This window comes from Mesoplodon bidens (assembly GCF_964165515.1).
Source record: "Mesoplodon bidens genome assembly, contig: HAP1_SCAFFOLD_798, whole genome shotgun sequence".
In the NCBI taxonomy this organism is placed as follows: domain Eukaryota; kingdom Metazoa; phylum Chordata; class Mammalia; order Artiodactyla; family Ziphiidae; genus Mesoplodon; species Mesoplodon bidens.
The window spans coordinates 47,367-75,067 of NW_027672186.1; the positions used below are offsets into that span (position 1 = coordinate 47,367).

The 27,701-nt window shown below is 44.5% G+C and overlaps 1 protein-coding gene across 1 annotated transcript; it reads left to right on the forward strand.

The window, feature by feature from the left end:
• Nucleotides 1–1,851: 1,851 nt before the first annotated feature.
• Nucleotides 1,852–27,701, forward strand: LOC308610505 (transcription termination factor 1-like; the record flags this gene model as incomplete). Its single annotated transcript, XM_081259610.1, is given in 15 exon segments — nucleotides 1,852–2,114; nucleotides 2,315–2,417; nucleotides 5,729–6,142; nucleotides 6,441–6,608; nucleotides 6,610–7,118; nucleotides 8,448–8,625; nucleotides 8,629–8,674; nucleotides 9,789–9,974; nucleotides 10,911–10,989; nucleotides 14,273–14,402; nucleotides 17,451–17,683; nucleotides 20,415–20,504; nucleotides 22,100–22,165; nucleotides 26,389–26,474; nucleotides 27,356–27,701. Coding segments are annotated over 15 exon segments (2,733 nt in total). The 3' UTR covers nucleotides 27,538–27,701.

Consider the following 27,701-nt stretch of genomic DNA (forward strand, 5'->3'; position numbering starts at 1 on the left):
ACACACACACACACACACCGGGGCAGAGCGTTACGTGTTTCAGAATGAAATAGAAATCCGCATGCCAAGCCTGATGTTACTGCTAAACCACTGTGTGATCTCAAATTAGTCACCTTTTGGGTCCTCGGTATTTTCTTCTGTGAAATGTGTAGGGGGGGAAAGTCTAGAGTTGAATGAAATCAATGGTACCCAACTTTGTGCAACAGAAAAAAGGGAAGTTGAAAAATACAGATTCACTGAATCAGAATATCTGGAAATGGGATCTGAGAATCTGTATTTTAATCCTTCTTCCCCTTTGGATTTTTTTTTTTAAGTTCAAAGCTATGGAAACTTTGAAAGAAGAGTACAAGGAAAACCCATATAGACTTCACCTAGATTGACTGGTCCTTAGTATTTGCCACGTTTACTTTCTGTGTGTGTGTGTGAACATGCACACACACACACTGCTAAACCATTTTGAAAAGATCTGCAGACAGCATCATATCTGACCCTAAATACATGTACCTGCCAAGAACAAGGACAGTCTCACACAGAACTACAATGCTATTATGTCTATGGATTTCAATGTCACAATAATGGTGCCTGGTATGCAGTCTGTATGCAAAGTGGGAAATCTGCACTTTTTAAGAGCTTCCCGAGTGATTGGTGCAGTGTTTTGGGAACCACTAGCCTGGATGATCCCTAGTCTGCCTTCTAGTTCCAGCCTTTAGTGCCGTCATTCACCCATCATTATCATCTTCATTAAATGTGCAAATATCCACAAGGCTCTGGGTAAAGGGTTCACCACAGAGAAGTTGCACAGACAACAAACCTTCACTGCACGGCCTTGCACAGCAACAGTGGACAACAGCAGCACTGCCTTTCCAGAGCAAATCAGACAGACTTCCGACTGTCCATCCAAGGCCTGAAGAGGCCCTTGGGTGGTGACAGGTGTATGATGTACGCTTTATGGTTTCTCTAGTCTGCTTCACTTTCAGACTTTCACATAAGTGCGTGTTGTGCACTTTTTAATCAAAGCTGCTTGGCAGCTCACACAGAGGAAGTCAGGTGGTGCAGCAAGGCGCAGGATACTGCAGTAGTAGGAAGATCACAGGTTTGAATCCTAGCTGGGGCCACATAAGTTCCCCTGTGACAAGTTACATGAAGCCCTAGTTTTCTCATCCACAAAGTAAGGCTGATATTACCTAATAAAGATTTCCTAAAACAGGGGGTTGTTATAGGATTCCATGAGAAATCTCTTTGCTGGTGTGATTGTCTTCACTATGCAGTAAGACTAAAAGTTTGGGTGGCATGTATACTGGCCTCGACTTGATGGCCTGCTTAAAGCTTTACTTTTAATCATAAGCTAAGTTTCTTCAGGACTCAGTGGAAATGGGAGAATCGGAATAGATCTTCAAGGTTTCTTCTACCTCTAACCTCCACCTAAGTTCAATATGCATTAGACTCCACACCGCTGACCCCCTGCCATCCCCTGACTTCACCCCTTACCTCTGTCCCCGTCACTCACGGTGCTCCCGCTACCCTGGCCTTCTTTCAGTTCCTGCAGCAACCAAGTTCAGGGCCCCTGGATTTGCTCCCAGCCTGGAACACTCTTCCATCGATTTTTGTTCACCCTTTTCATTTAGAACTCAACGGTCACTCGTCCAAGGGCCTTCCTTACTATCTAACCTAGCTCTCACTGTCCCTAGTCGCTCCCTATCACATTACTCTGGTCTATTTTCCTTAGAGGATAATCTGAAATTATCTTGGTTGATTAGTTTGTTTTCTGTCTTCCTCAGGTTAGCCCTCAGCATCTTGTTCACTCCTAGACTGCAGACGGACCTCAGCAAAAAAAACTGTTGAATAAATGGCATGCATGCACGAATAAGCAAGTCGGCGGAAGGGCTCTGTCCCACTTTCTTAGTTTTAGGATCCCGCTCTACCCTGTCCCACCCCACTCGCAACAAGCCCGGGAGCAAATTGGGCAGAAAACGACGCGAGTCACAGCCCCACAGCCAGCGAGCTGCTACGGCAGGGCGATGCCGAAGGGGGCGGGCCGGAAGTGACACACCCACTTCCGCCTTCGCCACACCAGCACTTCCGGATTGGAAGGCAGGTGGCCACGCGTTCGGAAGGTAAGTGAAAGCGCCTTATAGTTGCTCCGGCTTTTTTCCCAGTTGGCGTGTCTGAGCCGAGAGGTGTGTGGCTGCTGTCTTCACCTCCCCGGAGGCCCGCCTTTGGCCCAGGTCCCCAGGGATGAGGGTGGCGCCTGTTTTCTCCGCAGCCGCTCCAGGCCCCTCCACTCGGGAACCTCTCGTTCGTTCCTCCCTCTCAGCCCCGGAACGCCCACCTCGGGGCAGAGCAGGGTCTCCAGGGCACCCCAAAGTGGGGAGGGGATCGGGACCAGGCTTGGGCACGTCCCTGAAAGGCGGGAAGTGGTATGTTCCGAATAAGTGTGAGTAAATGTATATCCATACATATCGAATGCCGGGGAATCATTTGGGAGCCAGACGGACGAGAAGATCCCAGCCCTTAGGAGGCCGGTTCTGTCCCAACGGAGCGAAGTGCAGTAGGCAAGCAGCTGGATTGTTGAGAAACATTGTAACGAGAAGGCGGGACCCAGAAGTGATGAGAGAAAGTGAGTTTCAAACTTAGACCAGTTATAGCGCAGAAAGGTAACGGAGGAAAGGCATTCCTGGGGAAATGAGATGCTTTTGTAAAGTCCCTGATAACGAGAAGGATCACGGTGTATTCTGGGAACGGAAAGAAGACAGGATGTCTGAAACCCAGGGAGAAATGAGCGGTGGAGGGGTAGGCATGGACTAGACTAGCTCATGAAGGGCATGGTAGGTCTGTAAGGATTTGGAACTTTATTTTAAGAATAATGGAGGGACTTCCCTGGTGGTGCAATGGTTAAGAATCCACCTGCCGGTGTAGGGGACACGGGTCCGAGCCCTGGCCCGGGAAGATCCCACATGCCTCAGAACAGCTAAGCCTGTGCGCCACAACTACTGAAGCCTGCGCTCCTAGAGCCCGTGCTCTGCCACAGGAGAAGCCATGGCAATGAGAAGCCTGCACACCACAATGAAGAGTAGCCCCCGCTCGCGGCAACTAGAGAAAGCCCACAGACAGCAACGAAGCCCCAGCACAGCCAAAAATAAATAAAATAAAATAAATAAACTTACAAAGAATAATGGAGAAGCCATAAGAAGGTTTTAGTGGGACGTGACTATATATTTAAAACGTGGTGCTGAGTTCAAGAGACCAGAAGGAGAAGCATAGAAGGTATTTACAAAAAGAAAGAAAGAAACTAATGGAAGGTAAAAATACTAAAAGGAATTATCTGCTCTGTTCATTGTTATTGAGAGATCCTGAGGGAATTCCCTGGTGGTCCATTGGTTAGGACTCTGTGCTTCCACTGCAGGGGGCACGGGTTCGATCCCTGGTCAGGGAACTAAGATTCCGCCAAGCCACGTGGTGCAGCCAAAGAGAGAGAGAGAGAGAGAGAGAGAGAGAGAGAGAGATCCTGAAAGATGGGCCAGGAAAGTATCTCTTGAATTTAGTGGCTCTAAGGTCATAGGCACTCTAACTGGAGCAGTCTCAGGGGGCGTGTCTTGGAGATGGAAGCTGCAAAGAAGTGGGTTAAGAAGGGGTTTCTGTGCATCTCTGGGTGACACCAGGTAGGAAGGCCTTAACCAAAGCTCCTGTTGCCTCCGTTGGAGGTGAGATCCTGAGGCTGGTAGTTTTGGCTTATAGGTATCAGTCCATATGTTTGTTATTCCCCATCCTTCCAGCTAGACAATTCTTATAGTTTCTTGACTACCGAGGAGAAAGTAGGTACCTTCTGGTAGAAAAGGTGCTTAAGCATTCAGACTTGAAAGACCACTGACACAGAGAGGTCTCCAGGATCTGTTGTTAAGTGAAAGTAGCAAAATGCAGATCAGAATATACAGATGCTGCCTTCTCTGTGAGAAAGGAGGGAAAATAAGGGCAGATTATTTTGATGTTTGAACCATGTAAACGTATTACCTTTAGTATTACTTTTAGTCGCAGAGAAATAAAATCTTAAAAATTGAAACCCAGAAGCAATACGGAGCAAGGAGAGTTGTAAGATGTGTTTGTAAAATTATATTTTTAACCATGTCTTTTGTGAAGTACATTTCTATTCCTGTACTTAAACTCCAGGATGCACGTGCTCTGTATAAGAATTGACATTGGAGCCTTATTAAACTTCATTCCAACTTATTGCAGAACTTGGACATTTTGTTGGACACTAACAAGGCCCATTCAGCCTCTTTCTCAAAGATGCGATCTACTAGTTTGAGGTCAGTGGATACTTGATGTTCCCGCTCTGAACCACAGCTGGGCTAAATGCTACAAAAGAAAAATAGTTTGCTATGAAAGTATAGCATTTGGGGAATGGACCAAGCTCAAAGGGTCAGGAAAGGTTTCTTTCTTTTCTCTCTCTCTCTCTCTTTTTGGTAAATACTTGAAACAGTATGTTTACATCCTTCAGTTGCTTGTTTTTACGCTTGTATTTTTTAAAAATAAATTTATTGATCCATTTATGGCTGTGTGGGGTCGACGTTGCTGCCCGCAGGCTTTCTCTAGTTGCAGCGAGCGGGGGGTTACTCTTTGTTGTGGAGCATGGGCTCTAAAGCAGAGGCTCAGTAGTTGTAGTGCAAGGGCTTAGTTGCTCTGTGGCACGTGGCATCTTCCTGGACTAGGGCTCGAAACCGTGTCCCCTGCACTGGCAGGTGGATTCTTAACCACTGCGCCACCAGGGAAGTCCTTAATGCTTATTTTTCAGTGAAAGGAGTCTGTATTCTTGTTCTGCCCCTTGCTTTTTAGAAAGTGAACTATTTCAGTTCACTTTAAAAGAGTAGACAAATAAGAGTAGACAAAAGTATAACAAATACCCCTGTACTCGTTACTCCAGTTAAGAAATAAAAGATTGAAGATATAAGAGTAACTGGCTCTCTACTTGTCCCTAATCCCTGAATTTACCAGTTATATTCCCCGTGCTCTATTCATAGTTTTACTACATATGTATCCATTCAGAAAAGATACATGAAACGATTTTGTGTTTTGAATGTAACATACATGGCATCATCATGTATGTATTCTCTTAACTCAATATACACGTCATCATAACATTTATATTGTCTTAACTCAGGATGCATGGTATCATAATGTTTATATTCTTTTAAAGCTTTCTGGAAGAAGCGATGCTCAAGCCAAGCTCTGAAGGATGAAAGGAGGCAGGGAGGGGTAGGAGACAGCGGAGAGCGGCCCAGAGTGAGGGAGTCGTGATTTATAAGACCTCAAGCCAGGGAAAGGATTGGAGCATGTTTGGGGAACCGAAAAAAAAAAAAATAGTCCCGTGTAGCTGGAGCAACAGAGTTTGAGAGGAGAGGTAGAAGATGAGGCCATGGGGGAACAAGGGCCCGATCATGGCAGAGCACTGTTCTCAATTAACTATATTTTTTCCATATCATAAAGGCAATGGAACCAGACAAGTGAATTACAGTGAGCTTGCTACACATTTAGAATAATGGAAAACTTATAATCATGACTCCAGGCTTGCCATTTGTCCTGCAGTTTCGTTTTTGTGTGATTTTTTTTTTCCTCCTGAGGCTAATGTTTAAAATGCTCTGCAAAAAGAAACCATGTGGTTCTGTTTCCCTATAGGAGTAAAATGGAAGGAGGATCAAGCAGATTGGAAACCCACACTCCAGTTTTCGTCTAGAAAAAGATCAAGCATTCTGTACATAAGGAGAGACATGGGAGGCATCCCCATGAAAGATTCAGAGACTCCTCCCTGGCAAAGAAACCGGCTGACATAACTAAGGGTAAAAAAAAAAAGAGAAAGGATGCCCAGCATCTTGTTTCTTCTGCTTTGAAACAATCAGAAATGTGTGATGAGCCTGAAAAGACCACTTCTATACCGAAAAAGAATAAAAAGAGAGGAAAATGTGCTTTGGGAGTCTATAAGGAAACAGGTATTGTGTACATCCTGGTGGATAAAGAAAACATTGTGGGGGCTTCCCTGGTGGCGCAGTGGTTGAGCGTCCGCCTGCCAATGCCAGACACATGGGTTCGAGCCCTGGTCTGGGAGGATCCCACATGCCGCGGAGCGGCTGGCCCCGTGAGCCGCAATTGCTGAGCCTGCGCGTCTGGAGCCTGTGCTCCGCAACGGGAGAGGCCGCGATAGTGAGAGGCCCGCGCACCGCGATGAGGAGTGGCCCCCACTTGCCACAACTGGAGAAAGCCCTCTCACAGAAACGAAGACCCAACCCAACACAGCCATAAATTAAAAAAAAAAAAAAAAAAAAGAGCTGGTGACACGTACGTGCGCCGAGACAGCGCGAATTGGAGGAAAAAAAAAAACTTCAATAGGTTACCAGAGTAATTCAAGGTAAACTACAAATAAAGGATAATTGAGACAGAATTAAAAAAAAAAAGAAAACATTGTGAACACACCCAAGAATTTTAGAAAGCATGTCGATGTCATTTACATTGATGTAAGCAAGCGGCAAAAGTCAACAAAAGGGCCTGAAGCACATTTAGTTACTAAGTCACGTGAAAATGAGTCAGAACTGCATGATAAAGTTCGGGGGAAAAAGCATAAAAAAACATCGGAGGAAAGTCAGGTCCTGTGATGCTGTCCAGGAGAGTCTGGGTGCAAGCATCACCCTGCCCAGATCAGAATCCCAAGAGCAGGAACCCCAGCCTCCCATGGGCCAAGAAGGTGAAATCGCACAACTACCAGTGTCTGCAGATCAAAGCAAGTCTAAGACAAGAAAGAGGAAGCGTCCAAGTGACCAGGAATTCGAGGCCTTGCCTGCGCCTGAGAGCGCTGAGAACATATACTCAGAGGGATCTCAAGTGATTGGTGAGGTCGGGACTGCAGGGGGCAATCAGGAGTCCAGTGGCCTTAAGAAAAAGTCTAAGAAAAGGAAGAGAAGATCTTCTGTTGATACTGCCGTGGCACCTGCTGGTGAGTGTTCAGTGCTCAGGACGAGCTCTGAGGACACGCGCTTTGATTCAGTGGAAGGTACTGGTACCTTGATTGAAGAAAGTGTGAAACCCAGGCCACAAGAGGAGAAACCCCAGGCCTGTTCGGAAGAGGTGCAGAGGTAACGTGTGGGTGTAGAGCCTTCTGATGGTGTGCGTCTTGGGTGTGAAGTCTGCCCGTTACCTCTTTGTTCAGCACGGCCATAGGAAGTGGCAGAAATCATAAAGAGATAGACCATCGAATGTATAGGATGTCGTGCACATTTAACTGAGTAACTTGGCAGGTACTTTGCGTTCTTCATGTACAAAATAAGGCAGTTACAGTCTGTTTTCACTAAGAATTATTCCAGCCCTGAAATTCTATGTATAAGTTTAAAAAGAATTTTAAGACCCCACAATTACCTTGTCTATATGTACAGAGAGAGGAGAAAGGATCAGAGAACTTAGAATGCCACAGAACAGGAAAAAAACTTGACTTAGGGTTCTCCCTAATAAAAGAAACTTAGATATCGTTCTTTATATAATTATCATTTAAGTATACTGGCCGATGAGTAGATGCAGGAATTTTTTTGAAGCACTTTATTTCAGTTCCTGGGAGTTGGGACAGGTTTTCTCCCCTTTTCTACTCTGTGACGTTCTTACATTTGCTAGATTGTCCTGGCTTAAAATAGTTTCACATAGAAGTTAAATGGCAGAGGGCCCAACTCACATCATCCTCTGTGCCCTCTCTTTGGGGACATTTTTAGATCACTGATAATGATGCAGGAATGTTCTCGGCCTGTGGTTCTTAACTTGTATGGGGCTGTGGACCTGTGAAAGCTGTTGACCCTTTGCTCAGACAAATGCGTACAGTTTTGTTTTTGTTTTTGTTTTGTTTCAGTTTCCTGTCTGGGTGGTTAGCTGATGCCCTTGGCTAAGAACACCTTTGCACATCTGGCAGAAAGTCTGTGGGAATGAATTAGTGATAGATACATAGAAGACTATGTTTTCTTTATACTGCCAAGGGGAAAATATGTGGCCATTGTTAACTGCAAGGAAGCAATTGTAACGATGTAAACCCTGAATATTGACTTAACTAATTAGTAACCATTATTATAAAACGACTCATTGGTGGGGGGGAGGTGTCTTGAGTATCCATGGGTGTAGAAGAGGGCTGAGCTTATGAGGAAGTCAATATCTGAAACAATACAGTTGAGAAATAGTAACATAAGCAATGCCTGGTGGAAATAGGGCTTAAGGCGACATGTTTACCTTCCAGGCAGCCTCTGAGGTGTATCCAAGTTAGTAAAGCTACATTAAAGAGTTCAGACATCACAGACGGAATCAACTCCAAGATCCCTTCCAGCTTTAATGCTGTCGTAGTCAAAGGGAGAGTCACTGTAAGGAAAGAATCTGAAAGCCATTAGGGCACGTGACCTGTCAGTGTTAATCAATCCAGTTTTTCTCCTTAGATTAGAACCCACAAATGAAGAAGAAAGCAATTTGGAGTCGGCTAAAGATCCTGAAACGAAATATTTATCTGAAGATTCGAGAGATTCAGATAATTCAGACGTGGATTTGGATTCCACTGTGAGGCAGCTCCAGGAGTTCCTCCCTGATATCAAGGAGAGGGCTGCCACTACAATTAAGTGAATATATCGGGATGACTTGGGACGCTTTAAAGAATTTAAAGCCCAGGGTAAGCTTGTGGGACTTGAATATTTGTTGAACTTTTCTATATGCGTAACTAGCCCTGACTTTCTTTTGTGAGTGGTTCATATTTATAGATTCACAAAGAGCATCCCTTAGCTACTTTCAGCTTTATCTCCTTCCAGAATCATTATCTGCACTGTAAAATTACCAAACTGAAGTGCACTAGTTTTCCTCCTCTGTGCCCAACTTCTGGTAGGGGAGGCGAGGAAAAACGGGACTAATGGATCCAGGTGATCCACAGACTAGAAGATCAAGCCCGGAAGAAGAGGGGGAGGAGGTTAAGTGGTTGAGACACTGGGAGGGGGGCACAAGTGAAATCAAATTAAAACACGCATATCAACATCATCAGCTTTGATGAGGTGTAATTTCAAGGATATTAATTTGAGGGTGAGCTGGTTGTAGTGGGCATGGCTTCAGGCAACACCCAGCTTGGTCTCCTTCTTGATTTCACTGTGTTACAAGAACCTCCCAGAAAGCTTATTGGGTTTCAGAATGAACTACAAATGTAAGGTTGTGTACTGCAAGTGATAAAAGATTTTTAAAATAAGTTTAAGATTAGGAAAATGTACTGTGTAATGCAGTCAATAATAAGGAGACTTGAGTGCTTTGAGTTATGACGAGGAATAGAACGTAAATTGCAGTGACATTGTCCCCACCTCCCCCCAACATATATTCGTAGAGAATATACATGTTCATGTTTGTGCCACCCAGTTCCCAGCACTGCCTTGGGGGGAGGAGGGGCAGAGGATAGTGAAGTGGGGGGGGGGGGCGCTTCTTTTAAACTTTTATTTCAACACTGTTTGAATTTTTAATGAATATCTATTACTGTTAATTTATTTCTTAAATAACTGTGTAAAAAGGAATTGATGACACAAGAAAGGTCACATTGGAGTAGGATGGCCAGGGAAGACTTTGGGAGGACAGTGTGGCTTTGGCCGAACTCTGCAGGAGAGCCAATGTCAAGGGCACAAGCAGGGGCTGCTCCCCGATAGGTGGGGAGGAGCTGACGGGTGCTGTTGTGATTGCTAAAGACAAAACGGTGGTTCGCTTTCATTCATTGTTGACAGTTGTGTACCTTTTTCTCCTTCCCCAAATCCTAGGTGTCGCTATTAAATTTGGCAAGATTTCCGTGAAGGAAAATAAGCAGTTAGAGAAAAATGTGCGAGAATTTCTGTCTCTGACAGGAATCGAGAATGCAGACAAGCTGCTGTACACAGACAGATACCCAGAGGAGAAATCTCTAATCACCGACTTAAAAAGAAAGTACTCGTTTAGATTGCACGTTGGTAAGTTTAGAACTGTGGCCTCTTTGACCATCTGCAGCCTTCCAGCCTTGCACAGATAACCATGGTGAGTATTGAACACAATGCCTGGCCCGTCCAGTACATGCAGTGCATGTTAGCCGCTGCTACGTTAATAGTATTTTTATTGCCAGCCTATACGTTCAGGGATTTGGAATGTGTTCACGTCTCCCAAGGATAGTGCTTTTACAGATTTTCTAACAAATTAGATGATCAGCTTCCAGCTTTCCTACTTGGTAACAATTACGGTTTTGGTTTCTCTTCTTGACCTCTATTGTGTATTTTTTGCATACACTGCACAAAGTACTCTGGTATACACCAGAGTCTCAGACGTTTTTTTAAGTAGAGCCATTTTTGCGCTTTGAGCTGGAACCCTCCTCTTGGAGGTATCCTGGGGAAGTTAGAAGGTCACGAAGCAATGTAGGTTTGGACTGGAAAAAAAATCTCTCTTGAATTTAAAGAGGATAATTTCTTAGGTGAAATGCACAAAGGAAAACAGAACAGTGAGCCCCTGCTGGGGGATCCTTTCATCTTTAGAGTGGCAAAGCAGGAAGAAGCTTATTCAATTGCAAAGTTTTTTTGTTTATCTTATGGGGAGCTGCTGGAGTGTGTCCTCCACCTCCAGATTACGGTAAAAGCTCTTTGCCTAATAAGGGTCTTTTCCGTGAATTTAGCAGAACAGAAGCTAGAGCCCCTACATACTAAGCATCTAGTTTCCAGAGATGGCCACGGAAACTGGGGATTTTGTATATCTGCTCCCCAAGACGGCTTTCTGCAGGACATAGGAAACCGCACCCTCCACCTGGGGTCTAGGATAGCGTGTGCTGTAAAAAGGGGCCCTTCTGGGTTCCTTTTATAATTGCGACTGTGTTTCATGCCTCGCTCCGGTTGTCCCTCTGACCACCTCTCTTCCGACTTTAGGTAAGGGCATTGCCTGGCCCTGGAAACTCATATACTGTCGAGCAAAGAAGATGTTTGATGTCAACAATTACAAAGGCAGGTAAGAAAAAACTTGAGCACAGCATTTCTCTAGTCTTTGCTGATACTGTAAATCAAAACGTACACAACAAAATCGTGAAGAGTTTCGTGTGTGAAACCAGATGTGCCGTCAGGTGTATGTCTCCAAAGTCCCTTTCAGTTTCCACCTCTTGAATAAATCTTCTGTCATCTTCCCCTTTCTAAATCCCTGGCTTTTACTTTATGCTGTCAATTGTAGCATTCTCCACGCGCTGCCTCTTAGCGTCACCTGTGCAGTTTTCTCGGCAGTCTCCTAAGTTGTAAGCTCCTTGCGAACCCAGACGTTCCTTCTCAGTGTGATGTGTGCCCTTCAGCACTGAGCCCAGTGCTTTGGGTTTTCAGTAAATATTTGAAGGTGGGGGTGAGCATTTGTGTGAGGTCATTTAAGTGTGATTCGGTAACATCAATGCAGAGCTTCATGTGGCGGTAGCCTTTCTGTCCTCCCTTTTTTCCTAAATAAAATACCCAATTATGTTCTGTTTCCAACATTCCAAATAAATCAAATGTAGACTGAGCGTCAGTGGTGGGTAAGCACTCTGCTTAAGGACAAAGGGATGAGGGAGAAAGCATCAGCTCCTACCCTTGAGGGCCCAGACAGCCACCTAGGGCTCAACTACTGATCTCACTTCCAGGAGGCAGATGGAGTGAATCTGTCACGGCCAGTTGGGTCCTACTGAGCGCCGTGATCTTGAATCAGGACATAGGTACTATCAGAACGTAACATTGATATGACCTCGGCTTCTTTTTAAAAATTTTTACCAAAAGAAATAAACCGGAAGTAGAGGAAAGGCGCCTCCACACAGACTGAAACCTGCCCTCTCTTTTTCCCAAGCCCCCGCCATGTACTTTAAGGAAATTCACTAAGGGTGACATTTTAAGTGGGACCAAAATGATGCTTTTGGTAAATGAGTGAGGTAACCTGTTTTTCTACCTGTTACATCACTGTGGGAAATGGCATTTTTCAAATAATGAAGGTCTGTCATTCTGATAATAAAGTTCATTCACTGGTACCATATTACTTGTGTTGTGCTGACCATTTACCCTTAAAGTATGTTTCCAACTTAAGGAACTCTTAAGTGAAAAAACCATAGAAAGTCAAAAATCAAAGAATTGTAAGGCTCCAAGGGGCCATGGAGGTCAGTACACCTGTTTCCTCATTTTCGTACACTCTGTTTTTCTCTCATGTCCTCTTTTTTGTTGCTTCAAGGGTACTTTTAAGTCTTGTTTTAAATCTCAGGAAGACCCTGCTTGCCTTATAAAGGAAACTGCTAAAAAGCTTGATTCTTAATGGTGAAGGATTTCGCATCTCTGTTCACCATGCTCTGCATTTTAGATCCATTTCTGAGAATGCTAGGATCTTACTGTCCCCCGGTAGTTGTGGATCATCCTCATTAGAAATGGTTAGTATTTTATTAGGGCTGCTTTTGTGTTGCATTAGTAATAACATAAACTACCACTTCTGACCCCTCTTCCTTCCCACCAAAAAGGAATTATAAAATGTCATAATGATGGCTTTTTTCCCCTTAAACATTTAAGATGTTTAATCTCAAAATCTGCATATATTATAGTGCACTTTAGTTCTTTTCTTTTAATGTATTTGCTTTTATGTGGGATTGCTGCCTCTTAACTTCCTTAAACTGTGACCGATTTGTGCTAAGGCATCTGTCACATCTTTTATTTTTGTCTGTGTTCGGTCTTTGTTGTTGCGCACGGGCTTTTTCTGGTGGTGGCGAGCAGGGCCTACTCTTCGTTGCAGTTTGTGGGCTTGTCATGGCGGTGGCTTCTCTTGTTGTGGAGCATGGGCTCTAGGCGCACGGGCTTCAGTAGTTGTGGCTCTCAGGCTCAGTAGTTGTGGCGCACAGGCTTAGTTGCTCCACAGCATGTGGGATTTTCCCAGACCAGGGATCGAACCCATGTCCCCTGCATTTGCAGGCAGGTTCTTAACCACCGCGCCACCAGGGAAGTCCCTGTCTCATCTTTATTGAGCATCTGTTGTCTGTCAAGCATTACCGGGTTCCAAAGTGTAGAAAACTGACAGGGTCCCCACCCTCCGAGGACTTCCCCTCCAGAGCTGTGCTGTCCATCCATGTGACCACCAGCCTCATGTGGCCATGGAGCACTTGAACTATGGTTAGTCCAAGCTGAGATGCGCTGAAGAGTGAAGTATACAATGGACTTAGAAGGCTTGGTGTGGAGAAGAGAGTGTAAAGTATCTCATTCATACTTTTAGGTTCGGATTACATGTTGAAATGGCTGCATTTTTAGTATATTGAGTTAAACAAGATATGTTATTAATTCATTAAAACTAAATAAAATTAGGGACTTCCTTGGTTGTCCAGTGGTTAAGACTCCGTGCTTCCACTGCAGGGGGTGTGGGTTTGATCCTTGGTTGGGGAACTAAGATCCCACATGCCGCATGCTGCCGCTAAATAAAACCCCCAAACACATGGAAGGCAGAGTGGAATGGTGGAAAGTGGTCCTTGGTGATTTGACTGAGCTCCTGGATTAAGCTCACCCTAGGGCCCACTTGTATCTGGACTTTTCAATTGCCTGAGCCAATAAATTATCTTTAAAAAAATTAATAAAATTAATTTTCACCTGACCACTAGAAAATTCTAAATGACATCTGTGGCTCATATTTCCATTGGCCAGTGGTGGCCTAGACGACGGGTCAGATAAACCAGGGAAGCCACGAGCGTACAGTTGCCAGTGGTGATGGGGGCAGTGAGAGAGCAGCAGAGTGTCCTGTGGGAGAGGACAGCAGGACACCTCCAACCAGGTGGTCAGGGAAGCCCTCTCTGAAGATGCACCATTTAAGCTGCTTCTGAAGAGCTTGCAGGAGCTTTCCAGCGGTGGAGGGAGGCCATTCCCAACACAGGTCCAGAGGCTTCGAGGTGAGAAAGGCCGATAAGGCCAATAGGGTTGAACTTAGGGAGCACCGAGCTTTGCAGGCACAGTCAGAAGTTTGGGTTTTATTGTGTGAAGCCTTTATGGATTTGGCTGGGGAATAGCATGATCAGATTATTTGTCCTGGCCTCTGTGTAAGTGAGCCAGGGACTGCGGTGACTGACTTACAGGATGCTCATGGTTGTGATGCCGAGACAGGAAGTATCTGGGCTCAGGACCTTGGTAGGACTGCGCTGAGCAGGTTTCCTGACAGCCCGCCCTATACAGCTTCTCCCAGCGTCGCAGCGTGCTGCAGTGAGAATAGTGGTTTTAAGCTTGTGGTTAACGCTTAGCTGTGATCTGTTTTCCCTTCCTCTAAGGTATAGCAAAGGAGATACCGAGAAGCTAAAGATATACCAGTCCCTCCATGGAAACGACTGGAGAAAGATTGGCGAGATGATGTCTGGAAGTAGCCTCTCTGTGGCCCTGAAGTTCTCCCAGATCAGCAGTTGTAAGTCGTGGTCTCTAGAGCCCACTTTGGTGAACAAATCAGCCCACAGTGGCCCAGGGCCCAGGCATCACTGCAGGCCTGTCTTCTGAGAGAGTCATCACTCTTTCAGCCATTCTCTTACTGATTCATTTATTTCTTCATGCATATTGATGCAGCCTTTATTCACCAGACTGATTTCTGCCACACGTTATGTCAGTAGCTTTCAGTGTGACTCCAACTGCCAGGTAAACTGAAACCCACTCAGCCGGTGGGCAGGAGAACCTGGGCCACCAAGGTCCTTTCCCCCAGGTGACCAGGGAAACCATCAAAGGGAGGGCCTGTTAGTCAGGGACGTTTCCCAAAGCCAGTGTCAGTCGTCTCTTGTCTGTTCTCTTCTTTCATAAAAAGCTTCCTTGGTTATATTCTTCACCTTAAAAAGTCCCCAGTTGCTTTCAGAAGACAGTCCTTAGTGGGTGTTAGCTTCAGCCCAGAGGCTCACATGCTCCGGCCCTGCAGGCAGAGCCGTGCAGCGGGTCCCAGCAAGGCGTCTGCATGTCCGCACGTGGTAAACTCTGAGGTGGTGGAGACCACGCCTTTTGTGCCACCAACTCTGGCCACCGGTGCCACGCGAAGACTCAGCACAGCCAATTCTGCCAGTTTCCAAGAAGTAAAGCAAACATCTGGATTTGCACGTGTGTGTGAAATCAAGATCTTTTTTTTCTTGGGACTCTCTTTTTTAAAATAAATTTATTTATTTATTTATGGCTGTGTTGGGTCTTCGTTGCTGTGAGCGGGGTTTCTCTAGTTGCGGTGAGCAGGGGCTACTCTTTGTTGCAGTGTGCGGGCTTCTCAGTGTGGTGGCTTCTCTTGCTGTGGAGCATGGGCTCTAGGCGCGCTGGCTTCAGTAGTTGTGGCGCACAGACTCTAGAGCGCAAGCTCAGTAGATGTGGCACATGGGCTCAGTAGTTGTGGCTCGTGGGCTCTAGAGCGCAGGCTCAGTAGTTGTGGTGCATGGGCTTAGTTGCTCCATGGCATGTGGGATCTTCCCAGACCAGGGATTGAGCCCGTGTCCCCTGCGTTGGCAGGCGGATTCTTAACCACTGCCCTACCAGGGAAAACCCTCTTGGGATTCTCTTGATTTTTAAATATTCATCCAAATTGTTATTGGGGAAATAGTAACAATAACATTCTGTAGGCCAGATCGAAGATATCTGTAGCCTTCCAGCTTGCGGCCTCTTCCTTAGCATGACTGTGAGCATGTAGACAAGAAGAGCGAATCATAGAAGCTTTTGATGCCCTGCACCAAGGACTGGCTTTAGGAATTTACAGGTGCTGGGACTTCCCTGGTGGTGCAGTGGTTAAGAATCCACTTTTCCACTTCAGAGGGCATGAGTTTGATCCCTGGTCAGGGAACTAGGATCCCACATGCTGCAGAGCAACTAAGCCCACACTCTGCATCTAGAGAGAAACCTGTGTGCCACAACGAAGGTCCTACGTGCTGCAGCTAAGGCCGAACACAGCCAAATAATGTTTTTTAATTAAAAAAAATAGCTTAATGAGTGCAATATGTAAAAAAAAGAAAGAAAAAAAGAAATTCACAGGTGCCTTCATCAAGTACTGTGGTGACGCCATTGTAGCTGTTAATTTCACTCCAGAAACTCTTGGGGAGAGTTATTTATATAACATGAAAGTCGTTTGGTTATTCTCTTTCCACTAAATGTTTGGGAACCTCACAATTTCTTGCAGTAGGTATTACTCTTAGAAACAGGAAGAACAGCTTTCTCGAAGATAAAAAAAAGATTGCATTAAGAAAGGATTTTTTTTCTTTGCAGTTGGTTGTGTATGTGTGTGTGTGTGTGTATGTGTGTGTGAGTGTGATTGGTCCTTAAAAGGAAACTATGGCCACTTTCGTAGTTTCATTTTGATTTGCATGTAACTGATAGTTTTTTTGGTTTTGTTTTGTTTTGTTTGGCTGCGTTGGGGCTTCATTGCTGCGCGCGAGCTTGTTCTAGTTGTGGCGAGCGCGAGTTACTCTTTGTTGTGGCGTACGGACTTCTCATTGCCGTGGCTTCTCTTGTTGCAGAGCACGGGCTCTAGGTGCGCAGGCTTCAGTAGTTGTGGCATAAGGGCTCAGTAGTTCTGACACGCGGACTCTAGAGCACAGACTTAATAGTTGCGGCGCGTGGGCTTAGTTGCTCCCCGGCATGTGGGAACCTCCTGGACCAGGGCTCGAACCTGTGTCCCCTGAACTGGCAGGCGGATTCTTAACCACTGCACCACCAGGGAAGTGCATAACTGATAGTTTTATGTTTGTGTAATTGAGATGTTGCCCATTGTCTTCTGAAAAGTGTCTGATTTACCTTTTTGTTTATAAAGGCTTTATTTTGGGCCTTCCCTGGTGGTCCAGTGGTAAAGAATCCTCCTTCAGATGCAGGGGACGCTGGTCGGGGAACTAAGATCCCACATACCGCGGGGCAGCTAAGCCCGTGTTCCACAGCTGCTGAGCTCACGCACCCTGTAGCCCATATGCCACAAACTACAGGGGCCATGCACCACAACTAGAGGGAGAAAATTCACACGCCACAACTAGAGAGAAGTCCGTGCACCATAACAAAGAGCCTGCGCTGCAACAAAAGATCCCACGTGCTTCAACAAAGATCTCATGTGCCGCAACTAAGACCCAACACAGCCAAAAAAATAAAGAAAATAAATAAATTAAGGGAAAAAAAAGACTATTTTTCTAGAGCAGTTTTGGGTTCACAGGTAAAGTGAGAGGAAGGTACAAAGACTTCCTACTTATCTCCTGCCCTACACATGCACGGCACACCCCCATTCTCAACACCCCCCAGCAGAGTGGTCCATTTGTTACAATCCGTGAAGCTACCTTGACACATCTTAACCCCCCAGAGTCCACAGTCCACATTAGGGTTCACTCTTGGTGTTGTAGCTTCTGTGGGTTTGGAGAGATGTCAAATGACAGATACCCCTCATCATCATTTTGTTGTTAATATTGTGTTTGAAAGCAAATAGATGAGCAACTTCAAGACCATCCTTTTATGTCAACAGAAAGAAATCATGGTGCTTGGAGCAAGACGGACACCCAGAAACTAATCAAGGCTGTTGAAGAAGTGATTCTAAAGGAAATGTCTCCCCAGGAGCTAAACGAGATGGATTCTAAACTCCAAGAGAATCCTGAAGGTCGCCTGTCAGTTGTTTGGGAAAAACTGTACAAAGGCATATCCTGGGTAGAAGTGGAGGCAAAAGTGGAAACCAGGAATTGGATGCAGTGTCAAAGTAAGTGGTAAGTTTGAGGCTTCTTACATAAATTTCAACAAGAAGCATTCCCTGCCCCTCTCTCAGCAACTTCCGGAGAGGGGTGGACTGCTGAGGTTACTAAGAATATCTGTAACGACCACGTGGAAAGCCTCACAGTAGGTCAAGAATGATCCTCTCTAATCCGCTGCTCCAAGCACTTCAATATCGAAAGCTGATTTAAGTTAGCATTTAACCACCCCTGATTCATTGTGTGGCTTCTTCATAAAGAACTTGGACCTTTTTATTCTATTTATTTATTTATTTAATTGAAGTAGAGTTGATTTACAATGTTGTGTTAGTTTCTGGTGTACTAAGTGATTCAGTTGTGCATATATATTATTTTTTTTGATTCTTTTCCAATGTAACTTATTACAAGATAGTGAATACAGTTTCCTGTGCTGTACAGTAGGACCTTGTTGTTTATCTATTTTATATATAGTAGTTTGTATCTGCTAATCTGCAATTTCAAATTTATTCCTGCCCCCTTTCCCCTTTGGTAACCATAAGTTTGTTTTCTGTATCTGTGAGTCTGTTTCTGTTTTGTAAACAGAACTTGAATCTTTTTAATATTGAATATTGACTTCTGATTTCTTCACTCTGTCCCTTTCTTCATAAAACAAGATTGTTACCTATTTATAGCATGAAAGAAATACAAAATTAACGTCTGGATATTTAGGAGGGAAATCACAAGTGTAGTGATCAGTAATACCTCCACCTTTTTACTTGTGCTTTCTAATTCAGCAGTTCCTCTGTCTTCATCCAAAGCAGGGCAGTCATACTCTTTCATCCTAGAACATCTTTAGGTACATCCATCATGAAGAAGTAGTTTCGGTCCAGATGCTGCTGCATGTTCTTTGCCCAACCTAGCTTTTCCCAGCCCTGGAGGGATTCCGAGCTAACTTTCAGCTGCAACATGACAGCTTGAAGCAGTGGTTCTACAGCCCACGACCCAGGTCTCCTGTATAAACGGGGCTCCATCATCCTGCATAAAGGGGGCTCCGTCATCTTGACCATTAAAGAAGAATGAAATCCAGAGTGGGCATGTTGTACGTTAAAAGCAAACTGCTAGATTATACTGAGTATTGTTTATATACCTTACAGTTCTGCTGTAGAATATTTATCTTACTAGAAGACTACCCTCAGGAAATAAGGACAGATAATGTTTTGGGGGGGAAGTGTGTAATATGGAGGAACCAGAGCCCTTTCTACCCCTATATCTTAGGCTTAAAAAAAGGAGTGGGGACTTCTCTGGTGGTGCAGTGGTTGAGAGTTTGCCTGCCGATGCAGGGGACATGGGTTCGTGCCCTGGTCCAGGAAGATCCCACATGCCGCGGAGCGGCTAGGCCTGTGAGCCATGGCTGCTGAGCCTGTGCATCCAGAACCTGTGCTCTGCAACGGGAGAGGCCACAACAGTGAGAGGCCTGCGTACCGAAAAAAAAAAAAAAAAAAAAAAAAAGGAGTGGGGGCTTCCCTGGTGGTGCAGTGGTTAAGAATCCGCCTGCCAATGGAGGGGACACGGGTTCGATCCCTGGCCTGGTAAGATCCCACATGCCGTGGAGCAACTAAGCCCGTGTGCCACAACTACTGAGCCTGCACTCTAGAGCCTGTGAGCCATAACTACTGAGCCTGTGTGCCACAACTACTGAAGCCCACCTGCCTAGAGCCCGTGCTCTGCGACAAGAGAGGCCACTGCAATGAGAAGCCCATGCACCGCAATGAAGAGTAGCCCCTGCTCGCCACAACTAAAGAAAGCCCACGTTCAGCAATGAAGACCCAACACAGCCAAAAATAATTAATTAATTAATTAATTACTTTTAAAAAAGGAGTGGGTTATAAAGCCTCGGTTGGAAGATGATATGTCAGTGTCTTAAAAAGGAAATGATGAAGGGGAGCCGTGCTTCAGAATCAGCATAATTAAATAACATGCAAGGGTTCTTTTTTAATTTGAAGAAAAAAGTAGGAAACTTGAATGCTGAGCATAGGTTTACTTCATGAAACATTGAAATGGCATCAGCGGGTACATTTCAAACCAGTGAACATGGGCGGCTATTAGTAAAAACTCTCAGTTTCTCTGTGTGTGCCTCATGTACCTCCCTGCTCAAGAAAGTAAATGTCACAGCTCATGATCTGTCCATCAGATTGTGACAGATTTCACTCTTCAAGAGAAGCACTTTTTAAATATTTTTAATTGGGCTGCTTCTCTCATTAGGAACTTCAGGGAACCCTTTCCCTCAGCCTTGAACTTGGGGCCTTAGAGGAATCATGGAGTCATTGATCACTTTAGTAAATCTGTGTAGTTTGGTGTTTCAGCAGCTATAATGGTAATAAGAGCAATATCTCTCTGTTTGATAAACAAGCAAAAATAAATTGAGTCTACACAGCATCCTTTAGCACCTGCAAGCAGGCTTATTCTTTTTTTTTCCTCCCTTTTATTATACTGTTTATTATGGAAATTGTGTAACACACACCAACTTAGAACTCCTTGTATCCATCACTCATTTTCAATAACCATCAACTTTCTATCTCTTTATTTACCCTCTCCCACTTTAAAAAACTTTTAAAAAGGTATATTCTTGATGGTGGTAAATCTTAGCTGTGATGAGTTGCAAAAGTTATAAAGTGGTTCTGAATAAGGACAATTTAAATGAGGAAAACAAAGGACATTTTAATGGAAACTTTACCCCGAAAATAAACTGTTTTTCTTTCTTTCAATGTAGGACGGAAATTCTAACCAAGAAGAGGACAAATGGTCGGGACGTATACCGGGGACTTAATGCCCTACAGGCCAAGATCAACCTCATTGAAAGGTACAGAAATAGAAAGTGACGATATTTTACCCGTTTTCCTCTCTAGCCAAAGAGTAATTGTTAAACAGCAGAATCTGCAGTAAGATTACCACGGTTCATATTCCTGTTCCAGCACTTTCTACGTGCATGACCTTGGATGTGTTTCCTGCCTTTCTAGTTCTTGGTTTGTTCATCTTAAATGAGGATGATAATAACAGTACCTGCCTCTTAGTGTTATTGGCCGAAGAAATGAAATAATGCATGCAAAACGTAGCATGCACTCAATAAACATAGCTCTTTGAGTCTTTAAGGCTTTCACATAGACATTGCTTACTTCTGTCCATTGGAAAATGGAGGTAAATACTTCAGGCCGAGCCCTACTGCTCTCTAGCATGCATTAGTTGGCGTCACTGCTGCTTGGTCTTTACTTTTGTCTTTGAGTTCCTGGTCCGTGCAGAGTCCTCCCTCCCCTGATCGACAGGGAGACACAGAACTGTTTTACAAAGACTGCGAGTCTAGTGGACCTGGCCTCATGTCCAATGAGGAACAGCAAAGAGCAGAAGAAACCTTTGGATTCTGGCCGCCCTGTCCAGCTTCATTATTCTTGCGCTCTGTCAGGAAGCCTGCTTCTCCTTCATTGGTGGGCTTCCTCGTTCTCCACGCTGGCCTGGCTGGGGTTTTTCTCCTCTACCAGAGACAGCAGAGACTAGCAGAGCCAAGGAGGGCATCTCACGTCAGGCAGGCCTGGGTTCCAATGTGGGTACCACCTATGAGTCATGAAACCTTGAGCCAATGACCCGAGCTCTCAACCCTGATTCCTGGCCTGTGGAAAGGACATAATCCCCTAGCTTCATCAGGTGGTGTTGAGGGTAAATGGATTAGTGGGTATCAAGGTCTTAACCCAGTGTTTGTCACTTAGTAAGTGCTGAGTACACATGTATACTACTCTTGTGTGTCTACATTGAATGGTGAAGTTGTGTTTTTGTTTGTTTGGTTGGTTGGTTTTTAATATTGTATTTATTTATTTGGTTGTGCCGTGTCTTAGTTGCAGCAGGCAGGTTCATTAGTTGTGGCATGCAGACTCTTAGTTGTGGCATACATGTGGGATCTAGTTCCCTGACCAGGGATCGAACCCGTGCGCCCTGCATTGGGAGTGTGGAGTCTTAACCACTGTGCCACCAGGGAAGTCCCTGTGTTTTTTTTTTTTTTTTAATTGAAGTATAGTTGATTTACAATGTTGTGTTTAACCTTTGCTATACAGCAAAGTGACTCAGTTATACATATATATATTCTTTTTCATATTTCATTCTTTTCTATTATGGTTTATCACAGCATATTTAATATAGTTCCTTGTGAAGTTGTGTTTTTTACTAGGCTTGGTGGGAGATGCAAAGGGCTCAGGAGGAGGAAGGGTGATTTTTTGGTCTGTAGCTCAGCCCAAGACCTTGGGCTGACCTTGGGTTAGCATGCCAGTGACACTGGGCCTGTGTAACAGGGGAGCTGGAGCAGGGGTGAACACGCTGAGGCCTTCCAGCTCTTAATATTCTGTGAGCCCATGAAGATGTGGATCCTGTTGATTTTTGGCTTGAAAACTTAATTTTTATTTTTTCTCATAGGTTGAATGAAATAAATGTGGAAGATGTTAATGAAATAGACTGGGAAGATCTTGCTAGCACCATAGGGTAAGGCCATTTGTTTAATATTAATCTAATGAAAAAATCAGAGAGGAGTTCTAATAAATGCCTCTCAGATTTGAAGAACAGGACTGAAATTCCTGCTGCTTATGGAACTCATCTATAAATTGTATTTGTGTATATATGTATTGGGAACACCCTGTCTACGTACCAGACCAGGTAAATCAGACCAGTCCTCCCTCCGCTCCAACCACCACCTCCACCCCAAGACACCTGAGAAGAGTGAATGAAATGTGTGCAGAGTCTCTTAAAAGCTTCATGGAGCACACCAGCTATGACTGGGATGAAGAACCCATGGTCCCTTTGCCCATAATTAGCCTTTTACCATTTGCCACATTGACTTTATCATCCCTCCCTTTCCCGCTCCCTTCTACAAGGGAATAGAATTCTTTCCCTTAACCGTTTCAGTGTTAGTGGTGGACGCCATGTCCTCAGCAAGGCTGTTATTCTGCATCAGCACAGTGATCGTACTGAGGGCACCTGACACTGATGCACTACTATTGTCTAAAACACAGCCCCCATGCAAATTTCACCCAGCGTCCCAGTCCTGTCCTTTATAACACTTTCCCCCTGATTTAAGATCCAGTCCAGGATCTGTCTCCTTAGAGTCTTCTAAACAGCAGAGTTGTTCTGCCTTTTCTTTTCTTTTTTTTAATTATTGGAGTATAGTTGATTTACAATGTTTCAGGTGTACAGCAAAATGATTTCTGTTATAGATTTTTTAAAATATATTTATTATCTTATTTATTTAATTTTGGCTGTGATGGGTCTTCATTGCTGCGCGTGGGCTTTCTCTAGTTGGGGCGAGCAGGGGCTACTCTTCATTGCGGCTCGTGGGCTTTTCATTACGGTGGCTTCTCTTGTTGAGGAGCACGGGTTCTAGGCGCGTGGGCTCAGTAGTTGTGGCTCGTGGGCTCTAGAGCACAGGCTCAGTAGTTGTGGTGCACAGGCTTAGTTGCTCTGCGGCATGTGGGATCTTCCTGGACCAGGGCTCGAACCCATGTCCCCTGCAGTGGCAGGCAGATTCTTAGCCACTGCACCACCAGGGAAGTCCCTCCGTTATAGGTTATTACAAGATATTGAATATAGTCCCCTGTGCTATACACTAGGTCCTTGTTGTTTATCTATTCTATATACAGTAGTGTGTATCTGTTAATGTCTTTGTCTTCTACGATGTTGAAATTGTGGGAAAATACAGGCTAGTCATTGTGGAGAACTTGCCTCAGCTGGGGAGTTTGTCAGACGCTTCTTCACTGTTAGATTCGGGTTTTGTATTTTACACGGGAATCAGTCACGGGGGAGGCTGTGTTTGTGTCACCATGTCACATCCCATCATGAGGCATGTGGTTCTGATTTTGATCCCCTGGCTCTGGCGGCCTCTGCCACACTGCCCCACTGTAGAAAAGTAAGTTTTTCTCTTGGTGAAAAGAAACGGCCACGGGGAGATATTTTGAGACCACATCAAGCTCCTGTTCCTCTTCGGATTTGCCTCAGTGGTTTCGGTGTGCTGTTCCTTTGCATTTCTCCTCTGAGGAGTGAGATTTCATCGGTTGTCACTGTCTGTCTTCATTGCTATGGTCCTTGCATTTTCAATCAGTTCCTGCCACTGGAGGAGAGGCCATCACTCTGAAGACCTGAGTTCACTGCTGGCCAAGCAACAGAGAGCTGGCTGGCAAAGCACAGTCCCTCTAAGCAATGCAAACTGTTGAGCATCACAGGGCTCAGGGGTTGGTGGGCTTTGGGAGGTGGGGATGTTGAGGGACTGTCTGGCCTTTAGTTCGGGAAGGGTGCTGAGGGGAACAGGGCTGCCACAACCTGGCTGCCTTTCAGAAACGTGGCTGCTGGCGTGAGGTTGTCACTGATCCATTAGGAAGGGTGTAAACTGGTTCTGCTGGTTAGTTATTTACACCTTGGGATTATGGACAAAGAACAATCAGTCCTTTTTTTTTAACTTGGAGAATTGGAATCTTTTCGTGGCAGGCCCTGTTGGGAGTCACAGACACATGCCCACGGTTCCAAACCCTTTCCTCTTCTAGCTCGTCTCAGGGGTGGGGCACCAGCTCTTGGGTGTGGGTCCCTGAGAGGGGAGGGTGTTAGGGGCTTTGAAGGAAGGCTGTCCTGCTGTGTACCCCACCAACTCCCATCCTAAGAAGTATTCATGTCGACAGCTCCCTCCCTTTGTAATATCAAACCCCTTTTGAAAAATCTGACTTTTCCAATAAATGTTTGTGTATCTTGTGACATTGCCTCAGATCACATTTCTTAAATTAAAATGGGTTTTTAATGATTTTAAGTAGAATTATATACTTAAATATTGATTGTTCTGGTTAAGGTTTAGAAATCTCAAAGCTGTAAAACAGACATCATGGCATCCAGTCAAATACCATTGGAAATAGTACATCCTCAAAGTTTTAATAACGAATTAAAACAGTGAAAATAATTAAATTAGAAGTTCGATCTCTTCAGGTTCGTTAAGCCTCCCTTGTGAATTGTTTAGGCAGGATTTTAAAGAAAGCATCTCCACGTAATGAGATGTAACACCTACTTCGTTTGAAAATGTCCAGGTCAGTTATTGTTACTTCTTGAAGCCTGAGCTTTGATCTGCAGAACAACCTGTGTGTGGGGCGCTGTGGGAAGAGGGAAGGCATAGATGCCCTAGATCTTGGGCTTTGCAGTCAGGTGGACCGGGCGTCAAGTCCTGGGACTCTGCTCCTAATTTAGCCAGCCTTGGGCAGGTCATTCCCTCACTTGCCTCTGCGTAACGGTTTCCTCATCTGCGCAGCATTGTAACAGCACCGTGATGAGGACGACAGCAAGGAGACAGTGCGTGTCATGCCATGCACACGCGGCGGGCAGCTGCTGCCATGAAGAGGCAGAGAGAGCCCAGCCATCTTGTACTTCCACATACCTAGCAGATCCAGTTATTCCCACTAATCATATAACAACTAGATTAATTAATTACTGAAACAAATATGCCACGCTTTTGTGGCTTAGGAAATGAGTGCCCAGGAAGTGAAGTTAGTGATTTTCACTTTAAAAAAATATTTAAGATGTGGTTGTTTCCGTCCTACTTATTGTAAATGAAAAGTGGATTTGACTCACCAGAATATCGTAAGCATCCACTTTATTTAGCTTTGTAAAGTAAAAAATCCAGACCCCTGCTTTTGCATTGTGACAAATATATAGTTAGCCTGAAGGTAGTGGTTAAGAGTGTAGGATTTGTGAAATGTTGCCATTGGCAGCAACACGGATGGACCTAGAGATGATCATACTAAGTGAAATAAGCCACACAGAGAAAGACAAATAGCATAGGATATCAATTATATGTGGAATCTTTAAAAAACTGATACAAATGAACTTACTTACAAAACACAAATAGACTCACAGACATAGAGAACAGACTTATGGTTACCAAAGGGTTAGCGGGCGGGAGGTAGGGGGATAACTTAGGAGGCTTGGATTAACATATACACACTACAGTATGTAAAATACATAAACAATAAGGACCTACTGTATAGCACAGGGAACTATACTCAATATCTTGTAATAATCTATAATGGAAAAAAATCTGAAAAAATTATATATATATATATATATATATATATATATATATATATGTACAACTGAATCTTTCTGCTGTACCCTTGAAACTAACACATTATAAATTAACTATACTTCCATTAAAAAACACTGATATCAAAAAAAAAGAAAGAAAAAAGTAGAATTTGGAGTGGACCCAATTGAAGTCCCAGCCCTTCCCCCCTATTCACTGTAAGATCTTGGGCATCTTCTCTTGGGTTCCCCATCTCCAAAACGAGGGATAAGCATAGGAGGCCCCACACAGAGTGGTCGTGAGCGTTATTTGTTGCTCTGCGGAGAGCCCTCAGGGTGGGGCTGAAGACAATGTTAGCATCAGCCCCTGTGAGCTAGTGTTACACCTTGTCTTCTCAACTGGTAGTTTAGATTATTCTAGTTTAGACAGAATCCGTGTTGTTGTACTTCTGTTTTTCTTCCTTTTGTGTGTGTGTGTTTAACCAGATGAACAATAGCTTTTCATACGTGTCTTATTTTTCTCACATGTGTAGACATGAGGATTAAGAAAGCTGCTTAGGTCTGTAGACCACCCCTCAATCAATGCACTTAGTACACAGGACTGAAATGATTAATTTTTAAACTGCCACTAACTTTTTGACACCTTTTCCTTTCTAAAGGGGTGTTCCTCCATCTTATGTCCAAAGTAAATTTTATAAGCTGAAAGCTTCCTGTGTTCCGTTTTGGCAGAAGAAGACTTTTCCAGGTCAGTATTTTCGATATCTGAATAGTTAAAAACGCAGCATATGGGGACACACGCTGGTAGTGTGACCTTGGGTAGTGACTTTTGGGAACCTCAGATTCTTCAAATGGAAAATGGTAAAAATTGGCAAATTATAACCCCTACCTGACAGGACTTTCAAAAGTACTAAATGAGATAATGAGCTTGAGAAGTGTGGTCACCAGGCCGCCGGGCGTTTAGCAAGCACTGGGTGAGGAGCTGCGAGTGCTTCTGGATTGCACAGCACACATGCTCACACCACATGCCTGCACACCCACTGATCCACAAAAAACTGGAGGTACAGTTTCTTCTCTGCAGCCATTTGTAGGTGGTTTACATATGTAATTCCCAAACCTGGACTATCGGAGTCAGTTGGGGAACTTGGGAAAAAAGATACATACCTGGGTCTCATCCCAGACCCAGTCGATCCTAGTCTCTAGTCTGGGTCCAGAGGCTAGATTTTTCTCTAACAAGCTCACAGATGAGTCGCCAGTGGCCTGCCCAGCATCATTGTTTGGGAACCACTGGTTCGGGTAACACTGCACCCTGCAGTGTGTGACAAAATGCTCCTTGCTTTCAGCGGACAGCACTTCCTGGGTTTGAATCCTGGCTTCGCCCTCCTGACTCTATGACTTTGGATGAGCTTCATGTCTTTATGCCTCATTTGAAACACGGGTGAACAATAGTGCCTACCTCATAGCATTTTTGAGAGGATTGAATGAGTGACTATGAATAAAGCAGTTAGAGCCAGGTCTTGCACACAGTAGTGCCAGTAACAATGCATTGTCATCATCTGTGCCGTCCGTCCTTTGACCTTGGGAAGAGGCTTTGTCAGATCATCTCAAGATTCAGTTTCTTTTCTTTAGAGATTATAGACTACCTTCATGAGACTAGTCTACCGTTGCTTAAAGAAAAATTAGAGAAGAAGATGGAGAAAAACGGGACTGAGATCCAGACTCTGGCAACCCCCAAGCCAGTCTTCCTGTTTCGAGACATCTTTTGTTGTGACGATGACAGTGAGGGAGAAGACGGAGATGAACAATGTTAAGCGGCTGATACTCTCTTGTCCATTTTTCTAGGTCTGGTTGTGTTTATGTACGTGTCAATAATGCTATTTCCACTATTGATTTTACTGAAGAAGGTGCAACAGCCAAAGGAAGGGTATGAAAATAATAACATACTGTGGAACATTAAAAATTGATTCACATTTCA